At 44.6% G+C, this 24211-nt stretch overlaps 1 protein-coding gene across 1 annotated transcript in view; it reads left to right on the plus strand.

Annotated features, from left to right (window-relative positions):
- Window positions 1-24211, plus strand: part of PCSK6 (proprotein convertase subtilisin/kexin type 6) — a 93616-nt gene that overhangs the window by 63421 nt on the left and 5984 nt on the right. The window contains exons 13-18 of the mRNA XM_066634821.1: window positions 1997-2133; window positions 5577-5756; window positions 9920-10022; window positions 10698-10894; window positions 12651-12738; window positions 22445-22548. Of these exons, the coding sequence (XP_066490918.1) occupies window positions 1997-2133; window positions 5577-5756; window positions 9920-10022; window positions 10698-10894; window positions 12651-12738; window positions 22445-22548 (809 nt within the window). The remainder of the gene's footprint in view (window positions 1-1996; window positions 2134-5576; window positions 5757-9919; window positions 10023-10697; window positions 10895-12650; window positions 12739-22444; window positions 22549-24211) is intronic.

Consider the following 24211-nt stretch of genomic DNA (forward strand, 5'->3'; position numbering starts at 1 on the left):
AGTATGTTTTCTATTTTTTTCATCCAACCATTCAGAAACAGAAGAATTTCCATCTTGGATGATAAATCTAAATTCTGGAATTTAGGTGTCAACATTTTGGCACCAAAATCCAAATGTTGAATTTTGAAAATCTGTTGGGTTATGACATTTATTCATGCAAAAAATAAAAAAAAATTGTTTTGGCTCTAGTAGTATGTGTAGAGCTGGAAAGGAAAACTTGTTTTTGCCTTTTCTTGGTGTAGGACCAAAGCGTGAGAGGACTTCAGAGGATCATGGCTGGATGTGAGCTGTGGAATGAACGTGGTAGCAAATGCTAGAGGCAGGGTTTTGGGTCTGTTTGGGTGGGTGTATAAAGATTAATAGAACCAGTTGTCAAAGATGGAACATGCAGTCAAGTTGTTTTGCCTCCTCTGATTTCTGGGTGCTGAAGTATTTGTGAGGAAGAGCATTTTGCCTGAAATTCATTGGGAGCATGGAGTGTCTTTTAGTTCATCTTTCTGCGTTCCTGGGAGGACACTGCTACATGTCACAGTATTCCCTGCCAGAAGTATAATTCTGGATGGCTACAGTTAAGACTAGGGGTGTCAAACATAAGCTCCGGGGACCCCCAGAAGCTTTTTATCCTACCCTCAGGCTCTCAGCTGCTGAGGTGTTACAGCTGAAATGACAGCCCACATGAAAATTGGGCTTTCCCAAATCTTGAAATATGATCAAGATTTGCAGTTAATGAGTTTCTATATGAGAACAAGATCTGATTTCTGGCCATTAGCTTCTTAATGATGTCACTTTCTGCTTAATGACTTCACTTCCGGCCCTCAGCTGGAGCCCTGAAAGCTAACTTAGGCCCTCTGTATGAATCGAGTTTGACACCCCTGGTTAAGACCATAATGCAGTGGTTCCCAACCTGTGAGTTGGGACCCACGGATGGGTCGCGACCTGATTTTTGGTGGGTCGCCAAAGGACAATGGAAAGATCAGGTAACTAATTGCCTCAAGCCCTGAAGCTATTCAGAAAATCAGATATTGTAGTTGCTAATTACCCTGCAAAGAGCTCAGCTTCTGCAGTTTGCAGGCATGTGTAAATATAGGGAGATAAATGTTTTAGGGTCTTTTTTCTAGTTATTATTACTTATAAATAAAGTAAATAATATTTCTTTCTATATCTCCCTTTAAAAAACAAAAACAAAACCTAGGTGGGTCTTGATAGAGTGTCATTTTAAAAAGTGGGTCCCAGTGCTAAAACGTTTGGAACCTACTGCCATAATGGTTAAGAACACAATCAATGTCATTTCAGATGTGAAACTTAAAGCAAGTGAAGTCTATGAGGGCTTGGCAGGTGGGTGGATTAGTAGTTGTGTAGAATCTGGGAATTGGGAGAAAAATATGAAGATGTTTAGTAGTCAGAGCCTTGTTCTGTTTGGCTGTCAGTATTATCAACATTGACTGGCAGCAGCTGACTAGGGTCTTAGGTGGGCGTCTTTACCAGACCTACCTGGAAATGTTGCCAGAGATTGAATTGGGGATCTTCTGCATGCAAAGCAGGTACTCTAGCACTGAGCTGCCACCTGTCCCTAAATCTAGAGCAGGAGCACTGAGTGATGCTCTCAGGAAGCAAAGTGAGAGGCTAATGTGACAAGGAATTAGCTTGGTCATGCCACATTAGCCTTGTATCCAGGTGACTCTGGAGATTGTGTGAATGACAATCGGCCAAGCTTCATTAGGGCCGATCATACCATGTTAAAGGTTCAGTGCTCAGCTATCAAATCTTTCAAGTTCCAGCTGTTTTCGTGTCATATATTTTGAGCTATTTCCTGTCCCTACTGATATGTGGAACAAGGCAAATCTATGACTGCTTCTGCCAGTTAGATGTATTTCTGCCACAAGGTATTTCTGTGAGCAAGCTTGCCTCAAATGCAAACGTCTTTCTGGACACATGACAATGCTGCCCTTTGAATTGTCTTTGTGTGACTTGTTTGCTGTTGACATTCCCTTGGCAGACAGCATGATGATTCCAGTGAAGGTTTTAAGCACTGGGAATTTATGACTGTCCACTGCTGGGGAGAAAGAGCAGCAGGAGAATGGACACTGGAGATCCAGGATAAGCCGTATCACGTACGAAACCCAGACTTGCAAGGTAAGTGCCTGTGGATTACCTGATTCTGCAATACTGGTTTACTGAGCTGCTAGCAACCATAGGGCGTACCAACAATCTTTTTGTGGGCTTTCCATCTGGAGCCATTTGTGGTTGCGCCAGACATAAAGCTGACTTGGTGCAGAGAATTGGCATGCTGTTTCTCTACAACACTGCAACATTGTGGGAAGGAGTTATGTCCAAACACAGGTTTCAGTTTTCTGTGTCCAAGTACAGGATTTATTGATGCTTCAGTGAGTGTTTTGCAGCCCTCCAGGGTCATCCCATGGGGGTAGTTCTTCATCAAAGAGGTGACATGTGCTCATGTGGGCCTACCTCCCAGAGGTACAGAAAGAGAACTCTTACCCACTTATGCAATGCAATAACATTTATTAGGGTACAGTGGGGGCCTTGGTGGTGTTTCTCCCCTTAGTTCCATACCCAGACAACAGCCTCCCATGAGTGTTCTCAGCGGTATCCCTTGCCCTCCTCAGATGTAGCAATGCCTGTTAGCATCGACCCTCCAGAATACCCCTCCTCCTTCACACATCCAGCCCTCTCCCATGGGTCATGTTTTTTTGTTTATTGATTTATTAATAATTATCTGCTTTCACATGTACACTGCTTTTTGTGTTTTCATAAAAAGCAGATGTATACAGTGCTAAATAAAATCCCCACCATCAGATTTTTAAGTAAGCAGGTAAGAAAAAAGCTTTGCCTAATGCATAAATGCAACTGACAAGCTTTTGAATTTGCTATGCAACCATTTCCAGTTTTATTTGTCACATAGTTTAGCTCTGGTTTAGTTGTGTACATTTGCAGCAAATAGTGTAGACATCCATTTCCCCCCTTTATTAAAGGCAACACTACTATATGAGACTTTCCTCCTCCTGTCTCCTAGCTTTCTGACCCCACATCTCCTTCCCTCATCAGACAGCCACGAATGGTATTTTTCTCCCGTTAATACAAGAAGGAACAGTGTTTTCAGGAATACTGGCTGCAGTTTGAGCAGGAGGCAAACAGCATTTCAATACCTTTGATATGAATGTCATTTAAAGGCCTCCAGATAAGGCATAGGCTTGGGCTCTGTGCCTTTCCAACAGGGTCAAAGGCTGGATTATGAGTGTTTTCTTGATGCGAGTCTAGCTCTCAGACCTTGGCACTGGAGTACAGGCACGGTTGCTCTGACGTATGAACTTTGCTACTATTTTCAATGAATACAATCAACATTCAGTTGTGGCTTAGCTTTTGCTGAAGGGCCAAGAAAATTCAGGTAATTTGAAATACAAATATGTAGGAAAGCCGTTGGTGTAGATATGGGACTATAAGAGGTACTATGGCAGATTTGAACCAATGGGAGATTTGGACAGGAAAACCCTGTGACCTCTAAAGGGATGTAGATGTAGGGCTGAAGTAGGCATTGCTCAGTTCTGAAAATTAAACTCCCCATGTTTTTGTTTTCTGTAAAAGTAGCTGCAGTAGGATGGTGATTCAGGTAAGGGCTGCAGCACAGGGAGGAAGGGAGCATTCTAGCCCTTTCTAATAATAATAATAATAATAATAATAATAATAATAATAATAATAATAATAATAATAAAATATCTAACCATTCTTATTCCTTATGCCTTAAATTTCCTGAATCTGGAGACAGTTTGGAAACTGCAGTTAATGCAAAACAAGCGGTACATAAATTCACTGAGCATATGAATCATGTCCCATTGCTGCTGAAATGGCCTCTACTGGTTCCCAGTCTGTGTCTGAGTATAACTGACAGGCTGTTTTGCCTCTGAAAGCCCTGCATGGCTTGGGACCAAGTCACCTACGGAATCACCTCCCCCTGTTTAGTCTTGCCTGGATATGAAGATTCTCCTCCAAGACCATGTAAGGTGCCAAAGCAATTCTTTTGCCTGCTGAATATGAGAAGCTTTCACTCACACACCTCAAACATATTGGTTTGGAAGCTTACTTCTGTGCCCATGAGGGCTAGAAGCTTGCTTCTGGCAGAGGCTGAGATCATCCAGCCCCTCTCCTATGAGCTGCATCGGGAGAGCAGAGACCCCTGGTGCCTTACAGCATTTGTGTGGTTTCTGACAATCTTCCAATATGAAGCTGAAAGCTGCTAAAAATTCCTATAGATTCCTCCTGGACCTCTTTAGGGCAAATTTGTTCTGTGCTCATGTGGATTACTGTTCACAAAGCCTGATTTATTTATTGTTAACACCTCCAACAAACCCTGAGCTCCCTTGGCAGGGTGTTGATGAAAGGGCATTCTTTATGCTGCCTTGAAATGCTTAATCAGGGTGATGGCAGCAATTTGTTGGGTTTTTGTTTTGCTTTAGTAAGTGCTTGTGAAAAGAATCTTAAAGAGTAAAAGCCAAGGATCTGAACATATTACCAAACCTTAATACGTGCACCTCCTTATGGGGAGAGACAATAGCTCTGTGGTATCGCATCTCCTTTGCAGACGGTCCTAGGTTGCGTCACCAGGGAAGAATGGATCAAATAGCAGATGATGGGAAAGACCTCTGCTGGAAACCCTGGAGAGCTACCAGCAGTCAGAATAGGCTAGGGCAGTGGTTCTCAAACCATGGGTCAGAATCCACTTAGGTGGGCTGTGAGTCAATTTCAGGTGGGTCCCCATTCATTTCAGTGTGTATTGATGCTATCTTAGTATGTAACTGCATTAGGGGAAATGTTACAGACCTGTACTTTTAACAGACTACTATGTATATGCTTTCAACAATAACAGTCAATGGGGCTTATTCCCAGGTAAGTGTGGATAGGATTGCAGCCTTTGGGATATTTGGGGAATTTTTTTTAATAAAAACCATTTAGCAACTGCTTGGGGGGTTTAAGAGCATTCTTTATTTTAAGTAAATTTTTAAACTTATTGTAAACTTTTAATTTACTTGCTTAGGGCCCAATCATATCCAACTTTTCAGCACTGATGCAGCCTCCAGGTAACAGAACAAATATTCCCACAGCTTGAGGAGACTTTTGTGACTGCCTCACCACCACAGGATGCAGTGCATGCCCCATGGGCACAGCTGTACCAGCACTGGAAAATTGGATAGGATTGGGCCCTTTAATGAATTAATTAGATTTGATTTTGTTGTATGGGGGCATTAAAAAATTTCCTGCTTCTGACCATGACATCACTCCCAGGTTAATGATGTCACTTCCGGTGGGTCCCAACAGATTGCTAAAAAGTTCGAGAACCATTAGGCTAGGATAAAGGCACTTCACAAACATCCTCTTGGCAATGGGGATTAGTTTTTCATTTCACACGAGAAATATTGTCTACTTGAGGAACTGGCCCTTTGAGCACCACCGAGTGATGTAACTTTGTACATCGTGTACTGAGTGGTCCACTTGAACTGCATTTGGCTAAAAAATAGTTGTTTAATGGGTTGACATGATGTTAGTGAATGCTAAATCTTTTACAGGGAAGTTAAAGGAATGGAGTCTCATTTTATATGGAACAGCAGAGCCCCCATACTCCAACTTCAGTTCACATCACTCCAGGTCAAGGATGCTTGAGATGCCATCCTCTGACATGGAGGCTTCTAAGGCTGCCTTCTTCCAGAATCAGATGGACATGCAGGAGGAAGAAGAGGAGTACACAGGTAACTACCCAGTGCCCAGTTCTCTCTTTTTCTCTCAGACTCTACTCTTACACAAATGAACAACCTCCCACTCTACAAAATAGTGTTTAAGACCTGGTCTGCACATGCAGGAAAATAAAGTGGTAGAACGAACTGCACAAGCGCACTTACTTACAGCCCAGTCCTACCTAACTTTCTGTTTGGTGATGCAGCCACACTAGTGGAGGGAGTTTTGAGCTGCGAAGGCCACCTTCTTGCCCTGGGGTGAGCCTATATAGCTGGTACAAGTCCATAAGAACATAAGAACAGCCCCACTGGATCAGGCCATAGGCCCATCTCATCCAGTTTCCTGTATCTCACAGTGGCCCACCAAATGCCCCAGGGAGCACACCAGATAACAAGAGACCTATAAGGCTTCCTGGGAATTGTAGTTAAGAACATAAGAACAGCCCCGCTAGATCAGGCCATAGGCCCATCTAGTCCAGCTTCCTGTATCTCACAGCGGCCCACCAAATGCCCCAGCGAGCACACCAGATAACAAAAGACCTGCATCCTGGTGCCCTCCCTTGCATCTGACATAGCCCATTTCTAAAATCAGGAGGTTGCACATACACATCATGGCTTGTAACCTGTAATGGATTTTTCCTCCAGAAACTTGTCCAATCCCCTTTTAAAGGCATCCAGGCCAGATGCCGACACCACATCCTGTGGCAAGGAGTTCCACAGACCAACCACATGCTGAGTAAAGAAATATTTTCTTTTGTCTATCTTAACCCTCCCAACACTCAATTTTAGTGGATGTCCCCTGGTTCTGGTGTTATGTGCAAGTGTAAAGAGCATCTCTCTATCCACTCTGTCCTTCCCGTGCATAATTTTGTATGTCTCAATCATGTCCCCCCTCAGGCGTCTCTTTTCTAGGCTGAAGAGGCCCAAACGCCGTAGCCTTTCCTCATAAGGAAGGTGCCCCAGCCCATCTTAGTTTCCCTCCTTTGCACCTTTTCCATTTCCACTATATCCTTCACCATCCAGAGGGCCAACCGCTTCTCTGGCGGGTTTCCTGCTTCTAACATATTTGAAGAAGCTTTTATTATTCCCCTTAATGCTGCTGGCCATGTGTTCCTCATAGTCTCGCTTGGCCTCCCGTATCACTTTCTTACATTTCTTTTGCCACAGTTTATGTTCCTTTTTATTCTCCTCATTAGGGCAAGGCTTCCATTTATGGAAGGAAATTTACAGCCTCTCTAACTTGGCTCGTTAGCCATGCGGGCACCCTCCTGGATTTAGTGGAGCCCTTCTTTCTTTGGGGTATACACCACTGCTGGGCCTCTATTACTGTTGTTTTAAGCAGCCTCCATGCACTCTGGCGAGATTGGACTCTTTTTACCTTCCCTTTCAACCTCCTTCTAACCAGCCTCCTCATTTGAGGGAAGTCTGCCCATCAGAAGTCAAGGGTTTTTGTGAGAGATTTGCCCGGTATTCTTCCCCCGATGTGCATGTTGAAACGGATCGCAGCATGGTCACTTTTCTCCAATGGCTCCATAACATTTACATCTCTAACCAGGTCCTGTGTACCGCACAATATTAAATCCAGAGTCACCTGCCCTCTGGGGGGCTCCATGACTAGCTGCTCTAAGCCACAGTCATTTAGCATGTCAAGAAATCCGGTCTCCTTTTTGTGACCAGAACACAAATTGACCCAGTCTATATGAGGATAATTGAAGTCCCCCATGATTACAACCCTGTCCCTCCTTGTTACCTCCCTGATCTGTTTCCTCATGTCAAAGTCCCCTTCGGGTTTCTGGTCTGGAAGACGCCCCCAAGTGGACGCGGGAAGATGGATCAGGACCAGGAAGGGGGATAGGATATTGATGACACTGCTGCCATAGATACCACCCTGTTCCTAGTCTTGATCTGCCCTTCTCTCCATTCCTTCCCTATCCTGTTTCATTCACCCCCCACCTCCCTCCTGCCCATTCACCCTGACTCACCAGTGCAAGAGCTCTTTCTCCATCAGGAAGTCTTATTGCATGGTGTGTTGAGCTTTGCGACAGCTGTGCATAACCTTATGCTGCCAAGGCACTAGTTCTGGCAGTGTATGCCTGTCTTAGGATTGGGCCATTACTTACTTCCTGGTTTTTATCCCCACCTCCTTGAAATCACTAGAAGAGCCTTTTTAATAATTTGTCACATTCCAGTCACTCAGTCCTATGTTGCCAAGTTCCCCTCAAATAATAGAAGATGCTGCTCTGTTGGATTCCAAGAAATTGTCACTATTCAAAACCAAGGGGGTGTTTTGCCCACTCGCCCCTGTGACTAATAATATAAATTCAGATATTCTGAGAATCTCAACTTTAATTGAAACAACAACCAAAGGGCAAGTTTCCAATCTTTGTGAGTTGCAAAGGGAATGCTTGAAAGGGGTGGTGATGCCAGAGATTTCAGAAACCCAAGGGGGTCACAGAATGAGATTTATAGAGGTCAGGGAGCAGGGGTTGAGCATCAGTGTCACCTCAGGCTCTGCTTGGCAGTCTTCAGCCAGTTTGAGAAATTCTGGCCTAATGTATACAGCCTCTTCTTGTGAGTTGACAATACTGAGAATTCAGGAGTCAATGTATTAGTTCTTAAGTGGAGCTCTTGCTTCCAGTTAAAAAACCATCACAGATGCAGCTTTGCTATCCTGCCAGATTTTGTCCCCTAGCACTATTAAATTATTCACACTGTAATTTATTGTGGTGTTTGGTGTTGAGCTTTTTCCAAGTTCTCTCATAAATGTTGGAGAAACCCAACAATTAGGTTTGTACACAACTGCATAGTTTGGCTTAGCTCTGAAAATCATCTCAAAATTAGAGCCATGTATTATTTTTGAGTGTCGTGTAGGTCTGCGACTTGTGAACGAAAATTGGAACCTGCTATGACAATCTTTGTTTTTCTTTTCTATAAAAATAAGTTTCTAATCCTTGTGCCTGTTGAGAAATTATTTTGGAAACATAGAAGGCACTATCCCGGGGTGCCCAAACACTGGCCCAGGGCCATTTGCAGCCCTTGGGGACTCCCAATTCAGTCTGCAGGGAGCCCCCAGTCTCCAATGAGACTCTGACCCTCTGGAAACTTGCTAAAGCCCGCACTAGCCTGATGCAACTACTCTCAGCACGACAGCCAACTGTGTGACCTCTCCTGTGATTAGAACATAAGAATAGCCCCGCTGGATCAGACCATAGGCCCATCTAGTCCAGCTTTCTGTATCTCACAGAGGCCCACCAAATACCCTAGGGAGCACACCAGATAACAGGAGACCTGCATCCTGGTGCCCTCCCTTGCATCTGACATAGCCCATTTCTAAAATCAGGAGGTTGCACATCCACATCATGGCTTGTAACCCATAATGGATTTTTCCTCCAGAAACTTGTCCAATCCCCTTTTAAAGGCATCCAGGCCAGATGCCGTCACCACATCCTGTGTCAAGGAGTTCCACAGACCAACCACACACTTAGTAAAGAAATACTTTCTTTTATCTGTCCTAACTCTCCCAACACTCAATTTTAGTGGATGTCCCCTGGTTCTGGTGTTATGTGAGAGTGTAAAGAGCATCTCTTTATCCACTCTGTCCATCCCCTGCATCATTTTGTATGTCTCAATCATGTCCCCCCTCAGGCGTTTATTTTCTAGGCTGAAGAGGCCCAAACGCTGTAGCCTCTCCTCATAAGGAAGGTGCCCCAGCCCCAGAATTCATAAAAATTCCATCTCTAATATATTTATGTAAATTTATTCAAATTCTAAATGTAAATTATTTTTTTTTCCCTTGGCCCTGAAGACCGTGTCAGAGAGATGATGTGGCCCACTTGCCTAAAAGTCTGGATGCTCCTGCACTATCCAGATGAAGGCTTGGAAACTAGAGAGGACCTCAGATGAGACCTCAGCTTTCCTCAGAATTGGCCCATAATAACAAGTCAGCCAGTTCTGAGCTCTTGCTGCACTGATTAAAACAAAAAACAACCTCACTGGCTTTTGGCTGTCCTTATGAATTTTGTCACACTTTAATGAAAGCAATGAAATTGGAGCAAAGTTTTTCCAGTTCCATTTTCATACTAAATATATAGTACGGTGTTGGAATGGATGCATTTTGTAGGTTGGACTAGGAAGAGTTTTATATCTCTTCTTTCAGCAGAACTGTCTGTCTCTCTAAGGTCCGTGTCATACGGAATGTGGTGACCAAGGATGCGACGGTCCCAACGCCGACCAATGCCTGAACTGTTTCCATTACAGTCTTGGGAGCATTAAAACTGGCAGGTAAGGCAGCTGCTGCGACCCTGCAGTTCATATGTGTTGAAGAGACATAGGGGAGGGTATGCCCCCCCCCAGTCTTTACAACTGACAACAGGAAGACGATCTCATCCTCTCACATATCTACCCCCTGTCATACCTCTGCCAAGAGGGGAGTGTTGGTATCCCAAGTGGTAACTAGATCAACCCCCATGTTCAGGAAGAGCAAGCCAGCAGTCAGGTAGAAGCCAGAGGCAAATGATGGCGCTAAAGAGTCAGGATGCAGAGGCAGCAGATGGCTCAAGACAAGCAACATAGTCTGGAGCAGGTTCCCAATCAGGGGCCAGGAGCAGGAGGTGGGCAACAGTGCCAGCAGAGGAGAAATTGCTGAAGCTGAGGGTGGAGGCTTACACAGTTGGGTGGAGCTGCCTGGGCCAGCTGACTGGCTACTGAGTTATCCACCAGGGCTTGGAGCTCTGGCAGGCAGTGCTTCTCTCACATCTACCTCTGTCACTTTATATAGCAAATCTCTGAATCGGGCATGGGCAATGTCTTGTGCAGGTAATGGATCGAAGCCAAAACAGCCAGGGCAGCCTGACTCCATACTAACAGGGCCAGTGGTGTGAATGCGCCCCTAATTGCTTGCATCTTGGTAGTGAGTCTTCTGACCTAAACTGGAACATGCTACATGTGCTTTTCCAGGAAGTGTGTGAACTCCTGTCCTTCAGGCTACTTTGAGGACAGTGTGCAACGGAGGTGTCGCAGATGCTACAGGGGCTGTGAGGCATGCCTTGGCAAGGGTCAGAATCTCTGCACAGCCTGCAAACGAGGATTCTATCACCACCAAGAAACGAACACGTGTGTGACATTGTGTCCGGCTGGATTTTACTCAGAAGATGGTAAGTGGGGAAGATCTGTCAACTAGTTGAAGAAGTCTTAGTTGACGAGGCACCTGCCACTAGGGATCTTTTTTAAATGTTTCAAGTTGCCAGAGCTTCAATATTGTCCTCAGTAAGCACCTTTGTGAGATACTGAAAGGGAAGGATCAAGAAAACTTTAAGGGAAGGGGCTGTGTTTCAGTGGTAAAGCACATGCCTTGTGTGCAGAATGTCCCAGGTTCAATCCCTGATATCTCCAGGTAGGGCTGGGAACGTCCCCTGCTTGAAGCCTTGGAGAGCTAGTAGGCTAATCAGTAGTTCCCAAACTTTTTACCACCAGGACCCACTTTTGAAAACGCCGTTCTATCAGGACCCACCTAGGTTTACCGAACTTTAAAAAAAGGTTACCCTAGAAAGAAATATTTTATTTATTTATTTAATAAAAGTGATCATAGCCAGCAAAAGAACCTCAAACATTGATCTCCTTCTATTTACACATGCTTGCAAGTTGCAGGAGCGGGGTAATTAGCAGCTACAGTATCTGATTTTTTAATAGCTTCAGGGCTTGAGGCAATTAGTTATCCAATCTTTCCATCAGCTTTTGAAGACTCACCAAAAATCAGGTCACAACCCACCACTAGGTCCCGATCTACAGTTTGAGAACCACTGGGCTAGATGGATCTGTGGCCCAACTCCATGTAAGGCATGTGTTCATGTGATCACATGTTCATATGTTCTACTAATTCAGGGTTACAGCCATATTCTGAACAGAGGTGCAAAAAATGGTAAAGCTCTGACTTTTACAAAATGACCCATTTCAGTGAAGGATATTAAAATGGTATATCCTTCATCTTTTCGGGTAAGATATCTAACAAACTTCTCCAGGTCAGGGGTGGCACCAAGAAGAAAACCCCCCCCCTTAAGGGGTGGGGACAGCCAGGAGGCAGGGAGGTGGCAGTGGCGTGATCCCCAGGATCGCATTACTCAGGGGGGCTGCAGGGGCTTGGGTCCACTTACCCGAGCCTCCTCCAGCCTCCCGGCAGTGCAGGGAGCCCTGCGCGACCTTCTGCAGGGCTTGCCGCAGCTTTGAAAGCAAAGATACGATCGCTGCACTTTCACTTCTGAAGCTGCAGGGAGCCCTGCAGAAGGTTGTGCAGGGCTCCCTGCACCCCTAGGAGGCTGCAGGAGGCTCGGGTAAGTGGACCCAAGCCCCTGTAGCCCCCTTGAGCAATGCGATCCTGGGGATTGCGCCACTGCCTCCCCCCACCCCGACAAGAACTCTCCCCGAGAGTTTGAAAACTGCTGGTTTATTGTGATGTTTTAAAAATAACTTTTAATGTAATTAGATAAACATAATAGGTACAATATAAACATGACCTGGTTTTTGAACATTTAAGTCCATAATGCTGCTGTAATACTTCTCAAATTTTTCTCCAAAATGATGAGGCCTGAAAACCAGTTTGTTTAAATATAGTAGTTACTTATGACTAAAACAAAACAAAAAAATGAATGTCAGGTCCAGTAAAAAGTCACAAAAAGTGGCCTGCTTGAATGCAATCTTTTGTATAAGTTGCTCAGGCAACTGCCAAGTTCTATGCCTAATAAAGGTCGTCTGTCTGTGTGTCTCTTACAAAAAAAAAGTCACAAGAATACTCTTGTTGCTCAGTTCCAGTTGAATGCAACAATTTATAAGGTTTTCATTTTCTAGCTGCATTTACTCTTGCATCTTTCTCATTTTTTAACTCATTCCTTTTATTTTCTTTTTCCCATCAAAAAGATCAGAAACGCTGTCACAAATGCCACCCAAACTGTAAGAAATGCCTTGGGGAGATGGACAGATGCACGCTCTGCAAAGATGGATTCAGGTAAGGTGGTGATGGAAAAATTAGGCTGAATTTTCATAACCTTGCTATAGCTACTCTTAGCTGATTTCATTGAAATCAGTGAGGCTTCTGAGTTGACAGACATAGGATGGTGCAGTTAGTCATTGGTAATGAGAGCACTAGAGCAGCTGCAGCATCATGGCTAAGAAATGGAGCTATACATCAGAAATGGTGGTTTGATGCTCACCCTGCTATGAACTCATTAGGTAGCCAAGGGGTTTTCAAACATCTCAGGAGGTAAGGCTTTTTAGGGGAGAGGGGGCGCAAGACAGTGATGGGATCCTTAGGATTCCATCTCTAACAAGGGCTAAGGGGGGGGGGTTTCCTCACAGGGGGCTACCACAAGGTCCAGGCGGTGCAGGGAGCACTGCAGAGCCCTCTGCAGGGCCTCCCAAATCTTGGAATTCTGAAAATAAGCAATTGGAAACCACTTCCATTTTCACCACCGCAAGCTGGAAGTGGTTTCTGATCACTTATTTTCAGTATTCTAAGACTTGAAGAGCCTACAGATGGCTCCACAAGGTTCCCCACACCTCCTAGAACTTATGCGATTATACAAGAGTGGTGTATCAGAGGTGTGGGAGTAGATAACTCAGATGACTATTGGGCCAAACCAGCCTATTGTCCCTGCCTAATCCAAACTGGTCTTTCTGATCCTGCAAATCTTAGATCGGCCCTTACCTGGCAAAAGATCATCTCCTCCCGCCTCCAACTTAGAGAAAGATATCCAGATATCTCTCCCAGTTACCCAGTCATCTCCCATAACCTCTTAGTAAGAAAACCATGCCCAAGCATCCTGGACTGTTAACCTCTAAACTGGGCCAGCCAGCAGCCATAACAGCTCTGATTGATTAAACCATCCCAAACTATAGCTCCCACTGACCACTTTGTTCAAGTTGGAACACTGGGAATCATTCTGGAACACTGGGAATCATTCTGGAACACTGGGAATCATTCTGTTTTCAGACTGCGTCTGTTATCATTATTATTATTTATTATTAACAGTATTTATATACGGCTTTTGAACAAAAAGTTCACAAAGCGGTTTACAGGAAAAAAAATCAAATAACTAATAGCTCCCTATCCCAAAAGGGCTCACAATCTAAAAATCTGTTCTCTCTCCGCCTTTCTTTTTCACTAAGCATTTATTTCCTTTTTTTCAAAGTGCCTTAAATTTAGATTCTTTGCATTAGGTATATTTGGAAAGGATTGCGTAGAAGTATGTAATAGGGAGTGGAGGAGAGCAAATAAATCTGTTTATACTGAATCTTTTAAAACGCACACTTTCTGCCCAGCCTCAGATGCCTCCCTCACAGAGTCTGCATCCTGTACTGTACAGGCTATTATTACTGCAAACAAGCTGTGTTTACTTACCGTGAGAACTGTTAACTGGACTGGATGTGTACACTTCTAATTAATTAGGGCATATTTAATGCGTAGATCTCTGCAAGCAGGGAGATTCTTTAGTGTTTTTCCTTAATCTGTGGTTGCGAAAGAAAACTGAATGATAATTGCCTGGAAATGATTGTAGAAAGTTATCCTAGGCTAGTTAATCAACTAGCAAATATAACACAATTTATAGTGTCGTGTACAGTGCATAAAACAATGTCTCAGTGCAGATTTTCTGTTGTAAAGGTGATGTAATGGATATCGGGCAGTCAACTGAGCAATGGTGTTTCAAATCTACCTGGTATGGAGTGGATGGGACATTTTGCTTCTTGAGCCTCTCACGATTCTTCAGCACTTTTTATTTTTGAATTTTGGCTATTAATGTTTACATATTAATGTCACATAACACCAGAACCAGGGGACATCCACTAAAATTGAGTGTTGGGAGAGTTAGAAAAGACAAGAGAAAATATTTCTTTACACAGTGTGTGGTTGGTCTGTGGAACTCCTTGCCACAGGATGTGGTGACAGCATCTGGCCTGGACGCCCTTAAAAGGGGATTGGACAAGTTTCTGGAGGAAAAATCCATTACGGGGTACAAGCCATGATGTGTATGCGCAACCTCCTAATTTTAGAAATGGGCTATGTCAGAAGGCCAGATGCAAGGGACGACACCAGGATGAGGTCTCTTGTTATCTGGTGTGCTCCCTGGGGCATTTGGTGGGCTGCTGTGAGATACAGGAAGCTGGACTAGATGGGCCTGTGGCCTGATCCAGCGGGGCTGTTCTTATGTTCTTAACTACAATTCCCAGAATGCCTTGCAGGTCTTCTTGTTATCTGGTGTGCTCCCTGGGGCATTTGGTGGGCCGCTGTGAGATACAGGAAGCTGGACTAGATGGGCCTATGGCCTGATCCAGTGGGGCTGTTCTTATGTTCTTATTTATATATCAGTGAGGTCAGGCAAGAGACACATGTGCCGAAGGTTACAGTAAAAGAATCTTATTCTACAGCATGGATCAGAATATCTTGAGGAAATAATAAGCTTTCAGAGCATATAAGCATATAAGGAGCGCCACCGACCTTTTCAGACCAAAGTTTGTCTAGTATATATTAATAGGATTCAGCCTTTTGATCTCTTGCAAAATGCTTTTGGAAAAACAGAGGCAGCTCACAGGCAGACAGACTGCCTGACGAGGTTTTCTGCACTCAGAGCCCCTGAGACTGGCAGGAAGGGAAATGGCTGTCAGTTAGCCCAAAAAAGGCCAGGTGATGGAGGGACCTAACATGGTCCTTGATGGCCCCTGGCTTTCCCGTTTGAGCTTCTTGTCTGTGAAAGTACTAAACAGCTTCAATTTGCCTCACCCTACCAAGTGGCCTTGCTAGGGAAGTGCAGGGTGTGTGGCCGCACCAGTGACGTGCAAGCAGGGGCGACACCACTACTGGCTAAAATTTTTAATATTTTGGTTCTTTTGAATAATACCGCCATGTTGTGTATCATTCAATGTGCAATTTCATGCAGAAGGCAATTAAACACACTTGCGTTGAAATATCTCTATTCTATCTAAAGGTTATAGCCAAAAAATCAGTGGAGTGGGGGCCATGTTGCATCACCATGCTCCCCGCCAAGGGCATCGCCCCACCCAATGCATGGGAAAAGATCCATCATGGAGGGGACAGGCTGGCCTCCCAGACCGGACACAAACCCTAGTGATGCCACATTGCCTGCCCTCAAACCTGACTTCTGGTCAGTTTGACCATGCTTAGCTTGGTTGGTTTCAGCCATCTTAGCTTTGAGAATGGCTGTTCCAAAAACAGAAGGCTGCAGGGTTGTGATCTTGCTAAAACTGGGGGGGGGATGGGAACAGCTTATGAATGTCACTGAAGCCCCCCTGCCTCCTCCTAATTCAAGCACTTGGCCCTCTGCTGCATTCCTTGGCACAATCCACTGCTGTTGAAGACTTTTTAATTGTTTTCTTGGGTTGCCTGCCCTCCACCCCCCTCCCATTCGAGCAATAACAGCTCTGAGAGCGCAGCCTGCCTTCATCAGGAAGATGATGCATGGTCCTTGGAAGACGGTCCCACTGATAACTGTTTCCCCCAGGAAAAAAGCAGAACTAAAAATGTCAAACACCAGAAGCTTTATCTGAACAATTTGTTCATCAGGAGCCCCAAGGCCACCTCAAGCACCTTTCTGGCTTCCATTGCTCCATGGATGAGCTCCAGGCGTCCTTGGGTGATTCATTTATAGAGCAGTAATTGGGCAGAAGTGACTCTTTCAATAATGGCACTTTAGCCAAAGTAGAAAATTGCATGCTTCCAAAAGATTATGTACTTCCCGGGGATGGCAGAAACGGCTTCTGTTGTCAGGTGCCATCCATACAAAGTTTTCTTTTATTGTTCAGGAACCTTTTAAGCTTGGCCCCCAAATCATCTGTGTCACCTTGAAGAGCTTTTGCTGGCAACTTTCCTGTCTCTAGTTATTTAAAAAAAACAACCACCGTGGAAGTAAATCTTCTTCTGTAGGGAAGTGGAAGTTATTTGCAGGGTGCTCCTACTGTCATTCACTCTTGCCTAGGAGGTCCCTTTGGTCAGACCTCAGCCAGGACCTGCTTCAGGCTGTGGGATGCTGAGACAAGTGGGTGGCTCAAAACAGGCAGATCAAGGCTAGAAAAAGCAGATCAGGCTCTGGGGAGCCAGAAGCAGGGGCATAGCCAGTAGGGCAATTTTTTTATAGCCTGCCTACGCAAGGCTTCTAATCAAAATAGAATTAAACATCCTGTGAACAACAGTGTCTTGCAGGAATTTGTTTTCACATCTCTTCAAAGGGGCAATGACCCTCATCTGGATCAGCATGTCTTAACCCATCTGGACCTGAAAAAAAATCACTTGGATGCTGAGACAGTCTAGGACAGTGGTTCCCAAACATTTTTGCACTGGGACCCATTTTTTAAAATGGCACTCTATCGGGACCCACCTACGCTTTAAAAAAAGTGATCTAGAATGAAATTATTTATTTATTTACCAGTATTATTGATTTATTTATTTCCTTGACGGGAAGGAGGAAAAAACCTTGATCTATTTCTCATAATGAGGCAGCCCTATTGAATAGCCTCCAGGCTTGAGGAGCTTAGTTATGTCACCCAGACTCCACCTGCCCCCTCCCCACTACCTGTCACCTATGGACTTGGAAAAAAACACACCAGAAAAAAGGTGCTCCAACATTTAACTCCCTATTTTTACACAACTTTGCAAACTACAGGAGATGAGCTCTTTGCTGGGCAGTTAACAGCTGTCTGATTTTTGAATAGCCTCTGGGGTTGAGGCAATTGGTTATCTGATGTATTCATCACCCATGTTTTCATTGGAAGCTCTGTAGCACCCACCAGAAATCAGGTCAGGACCCACAGTTTGAGAAATGATGGTCTGGGGAATAAAGTGTTAGGAGAACTCAGCTCAGATTGCCACTAAGTCATGACATTCGCAGGGTTACTTTGGTCTTTAGATCATAGGAATGAGACTGATCATAGGCTGAGACAGTAATAATAACAATAATAACAATAATAACAATAATAACAATAATAACAATAATAACAATAACAACAACAACAACAACAACAACAACAACAACAACAACAACAACAATAATAATAATAATAATAATAATAATAATAATAATAATAATACAGGTATTTATATACCGCCTTTCTTGGTCTTTATTCAAGACTTTATTCAAGGCGGTTTACATAGGCAGGCTAATTTAAATCCCCGGAGGGATTTTTACAATTGAAAGAAGGCTCTATCTTTCAAGAGCCACAACAAATTCAGATGTTTCGTTCTGATCTGGCCTCCATCCTGGCCTCCATCCTCCCACGCTCAGAGCAGATGGAAATAGCTCGGCTCAGCTTGTCAGCTGCTTCAAGGTCGCATGGTGCCAGTGGCCTCGAACTGGCGACCTTGTGGATGTTATCTTCAGGCAAATGGAGGCTCTACTCTCTAGACCAGACCTCCTGCCCAGTATCTTAACACCACCTGTTGAGTTTGTGGTAGAGGAGAGATTACTTCCAAAGACGTCCCAGGGCGCAATTTGGAGTCTTACAGTCCAATCGTTACCAACTTTCCAGTGCTGATGCAGCCCTGCAAATGGAGTTCATGCTACATTCTGTGGTGGGGGTGTAGTTGCAGAGGCTTCCTCAGGGTGAGGGTATGTTGTTTCCTTACCTCAGGGCTGTTTTGTGGCTGCATTAGTGCTGAAAAATTGGTTAGAATTGGGCTGTCAGTCACTACCAAAAAGCAGGCATTCCCAATGGGTCAGTTTACCTAGAGTATCAGTTCTCCACACATCACTTCACATGTTAATCTGTGTCAGAAGTGAGAGATGGGTGAAATGGCACCTGCTCGACCCCCCCCCCGCCCCCACTCCTTGACTGTTGTGCATATGCAACTTGTGAACAGTGTCTGTCAGTGGCGTCACTAGGGTTCGTGTCACCCGGTGCGGGGTGCCAGTGCGTCAACCCCCCCATGCAGTGGGTGGGGCAACACCCCAGGTAGTGGGCATGGTGATGAACCATCACTTGGCCCCGACTGGTTTTTTGGCTGTACCTTTTGATAGACAAAGATAGAACACATTCTGCATGAAATTACACACTGATTGTGATATAACATGATGGAATTACTCTTCCAAATTAGTGACTTCCAATTTTAGTGATGTTGGTCACTAGTGGTGTCACACACGCACACACACACCCCAGGTGTCAAGTTACTAACACCTTATTGCAGCAGTTCTCAAACTTTTAGCACTGGGACCCACTTTTTAGAATGACAATCTGTCCAAGACCCACCAGAAGTGATGTCGTGGTGGAAGTGACACCATCAGGCAAATTAAAATAAATCAGTATAAATAATTAAAGTAAAACAAATAATTAAATAAGCAGAAGCCAGCCCTGTTCCACCAAGTGAATTTCCTCTGCAGCCTGCTTGCAACAAAACCAGTATGGTTTTTAGCTCCACCCAGTACCCAGTTCAATTTAAGAACTTCTGTTTAAACCAGATCACTGTCAGGATCCACCTGGCTTTGCAAGTCTCAAAAATATTTACCTTATCAGCTGAAGCCTCTGTTTTGATCCTTTTTAGTGGGTGGGGGGAGGCTGCCTTCTGGAGTATTTGTTGAGCTCTAGTTCCATCAGATCAGGACCATTCTGGTAGCCTTGCACTCTTGTTCACCTAATCTTCCACACCAACCAAGGCACATTTACTTACTTGTGAGTAAACGTGGCCATGAGGCTTAGTTTCGCTTTCCATAGAGGACTCAATACATTCATCTGCTTGAAGGGAGGGACTTCCTTCTCAGGTGTTTTTGGGGGCTGCATTCATTGGATCAGGACCATTCTGGTGTTGTTGGATTCCCCTCAGCCTGCCCTTTCCGACGAACTAAGGCATGTCTGCCTACTTGTGAGTAAACGCGCGATACAGCTCACTTTCCATAGGGATCCATGCATTTTTTGTTCTCCAGCTTTTTGGCCATAACTTTTGATAGAAAGGAGATATTTCACTCTGGGTTTTTGCATTGCGTTCTGCTCGAAATTCTGCATCCAGCGGTATATAATATGACGGGGTTACTCCTAACCACCGTGATATTAGCGCATCACCTCCCCAGTGCCCGTCACCCGATGCAGCCCGCACCCCCCTAGCGACGCCACTGGTGTCTGTTCACAAGTTTGGTGAACATATGGAGGTCAAGAAGTGGGATGAACAAGCACATTCCTGGTCCTCCCTCCACATGTTAAATTTCTGCACATAAACAGACAGTTGTGTTTCTTGAAGGATGAGCAGTGGCACTGCAAGGAGATGTAGTCTTCACATTTCCTCAAAACCCACCTCATCTGTGAATGCCTTGGCACTACCCCTGTAGTTCCATATCCTATTATAAGAAAGCCATGGACCCTGTAACTTACACAAATGCATATTCTTCCCCATTTAGCACTGCCTCCCCTTCCCTTGTTTTCTCCTTTTTCGAGATTGCAAGCTCCTCAGGACGGGCACCTGTCCTCTTGCACTCTAGATCGCTATACAAGTTGATGTGTTGAGTGAAATTTCCTAGCGTGCTAGGCTAGATGGTCTGGAGAGCTTGAAAGGGGCAGCTTCCTTATTCAAGAGACCTTTTCCTGTGTGTGGCTCCAGTGTGCAGCAACATTTTTGGGAAGCCAGAGTAGCACTGGAGAAAGCCCACAGGGGGTCCTTGGTGTTCAAAAGCCAGGAGCCTTGGCTGGCAGGGCTGGAGGAGGGGCCGCTTCAAAGCTTTACTTCTAGAAATGCAGTTTCTGTAATTCCTTCTCTCCTCCTCCTCAATCCCCTCTTTATTACTAGAGCTGCTGAAAGTTCTTCATAATGGAAGCCTTTGGGGATTCAGGCTTGGCTGCCTATCCATCTGTATATATTTTTTAAAAAACTTTGTCCATTGCCTCTAAGTTTAATTTTAAAGAAAAAGGGCAGTAATTCCTTTTGGTCTCAAGGAGGACTTTAATTTCCATTATGGTGCTAACTGTGTTTCATCTGCCCTTAAAGATGCCCTCAGCACAGCTCCTCAGAAGAGAGAGCAGGCTTTGGCAACCCCCGCCTTGATGCGCTTTAAAAACAAAAACCAACTGGGCTAGGAGGCAGCGCAGTAGGAGTTGGGGAGTAAGACATTGCACTAGCAGGAAGAGATTGGTCCAGGGACCAGAATGAATGGACTGGATGTTGCACTTGTGCCAGTAGATGACAAATTCTGCAGTTAAGAGTTAGTAGCCTGAATAAACAAGATGCACAGCAGTAACAAAGCATTGTGTAAGTCAGGGCCAGATGCTATGTGGGAGTTTTGTGATCAGAACTCTCAACACCTTCTCCTTTCTCAAAAAGCAGCCATGGGATATGTACATGTGTGTTCTGTGTGTGCAGCACACACACATATATCCTGCAATTCGGGGCCACAAGGGGGTTTAAGCCAGAGCATCCCAAACTTTGGGTCAGGACCTGTTTTTTGGTGGGTTGCCAAAGGGCAGTGGAAAGATTAGATAACTAATTGCCTCGAGCCCTGAGGCCAGTCAGAAATCAGATATGGTAGCTTCTAATTACCCTGCAAAGAACTCAGGTCCTGCAGCTTGCAAGCATGTGTAAATGTAGGGAGATAAATGTTTAAGGGTCTTTTTCTGGTTATTACTACTTATAAATCAAATATTTCTTTCTAGATTTCCTTTTATAAAAGCCTGGTAACACCTTGGTGGGTCCTGATAAGAGTGTCATTTTGAAAAATGGGTCTCAGTGCTAAAAAGTTTGGGAACCACTGGTTTAATCTCTTTCCCTATGCTGTGGCCCCATCCAAATTGCACCCCCCCCCCACTGAAACAGCCATTACTCCAGGGGAAACTACTTATGGACACCAAAATAATGCTTGTAAGTATTTTCCTCCACAGCCAGCAGCAGCTTTGGGGATAAGGAAAGATTCACATCCTCCGTGAATCAACATGGAGGCAAAAATAGTGTATGCTGAATAGGAAAGCAGAAGAAGTGGCTGAACCTGCAAAACAGGATTTTCAGTTAGCATTGGAAAGGGCCACTGCAAAACAGAACGTATTTTTGAGCAAACATTGGAGAAGGATCTTGGCAGCGGGAAAGGCATTGCTGGATAGAAGTGCTATATTAAGGGCAGTATAGAACCCCTTTTATTTCTGTTCCAGCTAATAGCAGAAAAGCTGGGCCTCCGCCACACTGCAGAGCTCTTGTGTGAGAGCACCCAAGGGCACCAGATGAGACTGAGAGAGGCTTGAATAACTTTCTCTCTTCCTCTGTGGCTCTTATTTTCTTCTTTCCCCTGACCCTTTTTGGTCATTAAGCTCAATTTCCGGGCCTTTTATTTTCTCTGTTTCCAGTGGTGTCTCTTTGTGAAAAGTTTCAGATTCTCTGAAATCCCTGGGATCTTGGAAGAAGAGCAAAGGCCCAACTTTTCAGCACTGATGTAGCTGCAATGCAGCCCCAACATAAGGAAACTAATGTTCCCTTACCTTGAGGAGGCCTCCATGACTTGCCCTCCCACCGCTGACACAGCTTCACCAGAGCTGGAAAGTTGGACAGGATTGGGCCCTGCACCATGCAGATCCCTTTGATTTCTATAACTTATGCTGGTGGAAGAGGTTTGTTTCTCTGGAGCAGGCCTTTGTGTCTTGGTTGGGAACAGTATAACCTTGCTTATATTCCCACCCCTCATTTTGCATTGAAAGGATTGTGGGGATGTAGTTGTAATGTTTTTCACTTGTTTCCTTAACAGCCTTGTGGACAACAACTGCGTCACGGGATGCAAGCCTGGTATGCACTTGGTCAAGGAACAGATACAGTGTGAGGGGTGCCACTCAAACTGCCGGACGTGTGTAGGTAGGTTAACGATCTGGAGAGTGAAAATGTGTCATTCAGGCATAAGAAGGAGGTTACAGTCCAGCTGAATCCACTATTCTATGCGTGTGTAAAGATAAAAGTGTGCAACACTTTTGTCAGTGCAACATGTTCACTGTTCAGTGCAACATTACGTGAACTGAACTTTAACTAATTGTGAGTGCCCAGGATAATCTTCCTTCTGCTCCATCACATATTCTTGACACATTGCAGAAGGCAAGCTTTAAAAGAGAGATTGAGGGATAGTTGTTTAAATTCTTTCCTCTTTAAAGATAGGAGTCTTACCTTTCATGGGGCTCGGAGGGAACCATATGAAAGCCCGTAAGAAGAATCGCTCATGAGTGCTTTGGAGTATATAGCGTCAAAACTTCAAAAACTCTGTTTTATTACATTAGAAGCCTGTGTGGTGTCCCACTGCGAATTTGAGCTGTCCTACACCAGTAATAATTTAAAAACAAACAAACATACTTAAGGTTAAAAATATATATGCATATTGGGGGGGGGGGGAACATCCCTGTACTCAGACACTATTCCCTTGGAAGCTGAAAATCTCCACTCCCCAAATGTATTGACCATGGTCCAAAGACCTTATTTCCTATGTGCCCAAAGCCTTGTGTGAGTTCAGAGGGGGCTTGTGAATTTTCTTTTCTTTGAACAGTTGATGCCCAGTTGTATCACAAACTGCTTTTGAAGTCACCATGAGTTTCAAATTTGTTGTTGTACATCTAACTCTTCCCCACCTAACATAGGAGTTCCAAGAGCAGCTGTCAGTTTAAAAAAAAATACAAAACCAAAATAAAACATTAAGAATAAACACCCCCCCCCAAAAAAAGCCAACCATACTGAACATAAGAATGATTAAAACCTCTGCTTAAACAGATATGTTTCTAGGATCCAGCAGACTACAGGAGGAGGGGCCACTAGAACTGTCACTACAGAAAAGGTCCTCTCATGTACTGTGCCAATCAAACTCCTGAAGGTAGCAGACTATGCAACAGAGCCTCCGCAGAGGATCTTGGGACAAGCAGGCAGCAAACTATAGTTGTCGTAGAATAGGGGCTCCCAAAGTATGCATCATACCATCTCACAGGGGCCACCATAGGATGTCCCTAGTGGACCACCCTACCTGCTCTCCCAGGTGCCACCACCTTGAATCCATCAAAATATGAGATTTGGGTGCTGTCATCTAGGATCCTGCAAAATCCTGTGAGATTTGGGCATGGCCATCTTGAATTTCATGAGATTTCAGGAGATCCAAGATGGTAGTGCCCTGCTGAGCCAAGGAAGGAGAGGCTTCGGGGATGCCATGACCCTGGTAAGCTTGGGAACCGCTGCCATAAAGTGTTGGGTTGTCAGGTTCTGTGAGACTTCAGCCAGGAGTCCCACATGTCAGAAGATTCTCTGCTCCATGTGCCACCAGGCAAAAGCTGGGAACTGCAGGCAGTTCAAGCTGGGATGCTAACACTGTTGCTTGGAATCCTCCTGGTCCTTGAAATCAGCTGTGTTCTCCCACTCTTGTTGCTGAGGGGAAGTGCTGCATCTCATGCTTGAGCTTTAAACCTGTCATGTGAATCTCCAGGTCGCAGTCTGACAACCCTGTTTGGAAAGCTGTGAAGGAATAAAAAACTCAACCTCATCAGTTGGT

Source organism: Tiliqua scincoides, chromosome 8 (assembly GCF_035046505.1).
Source record: "Tiliqua scincoides isolate rTilSci1 chromosome 8, rTilSci1.hap2, whole genome shotgun sequence".
Classification (NCBI taxonomy): domain Eukaryota; kingdom Metazoa; phylum Chordata; class Lepidosauria; order Squamata; family Scincidae; genus Tiliqua; species Tiliqua scincoides.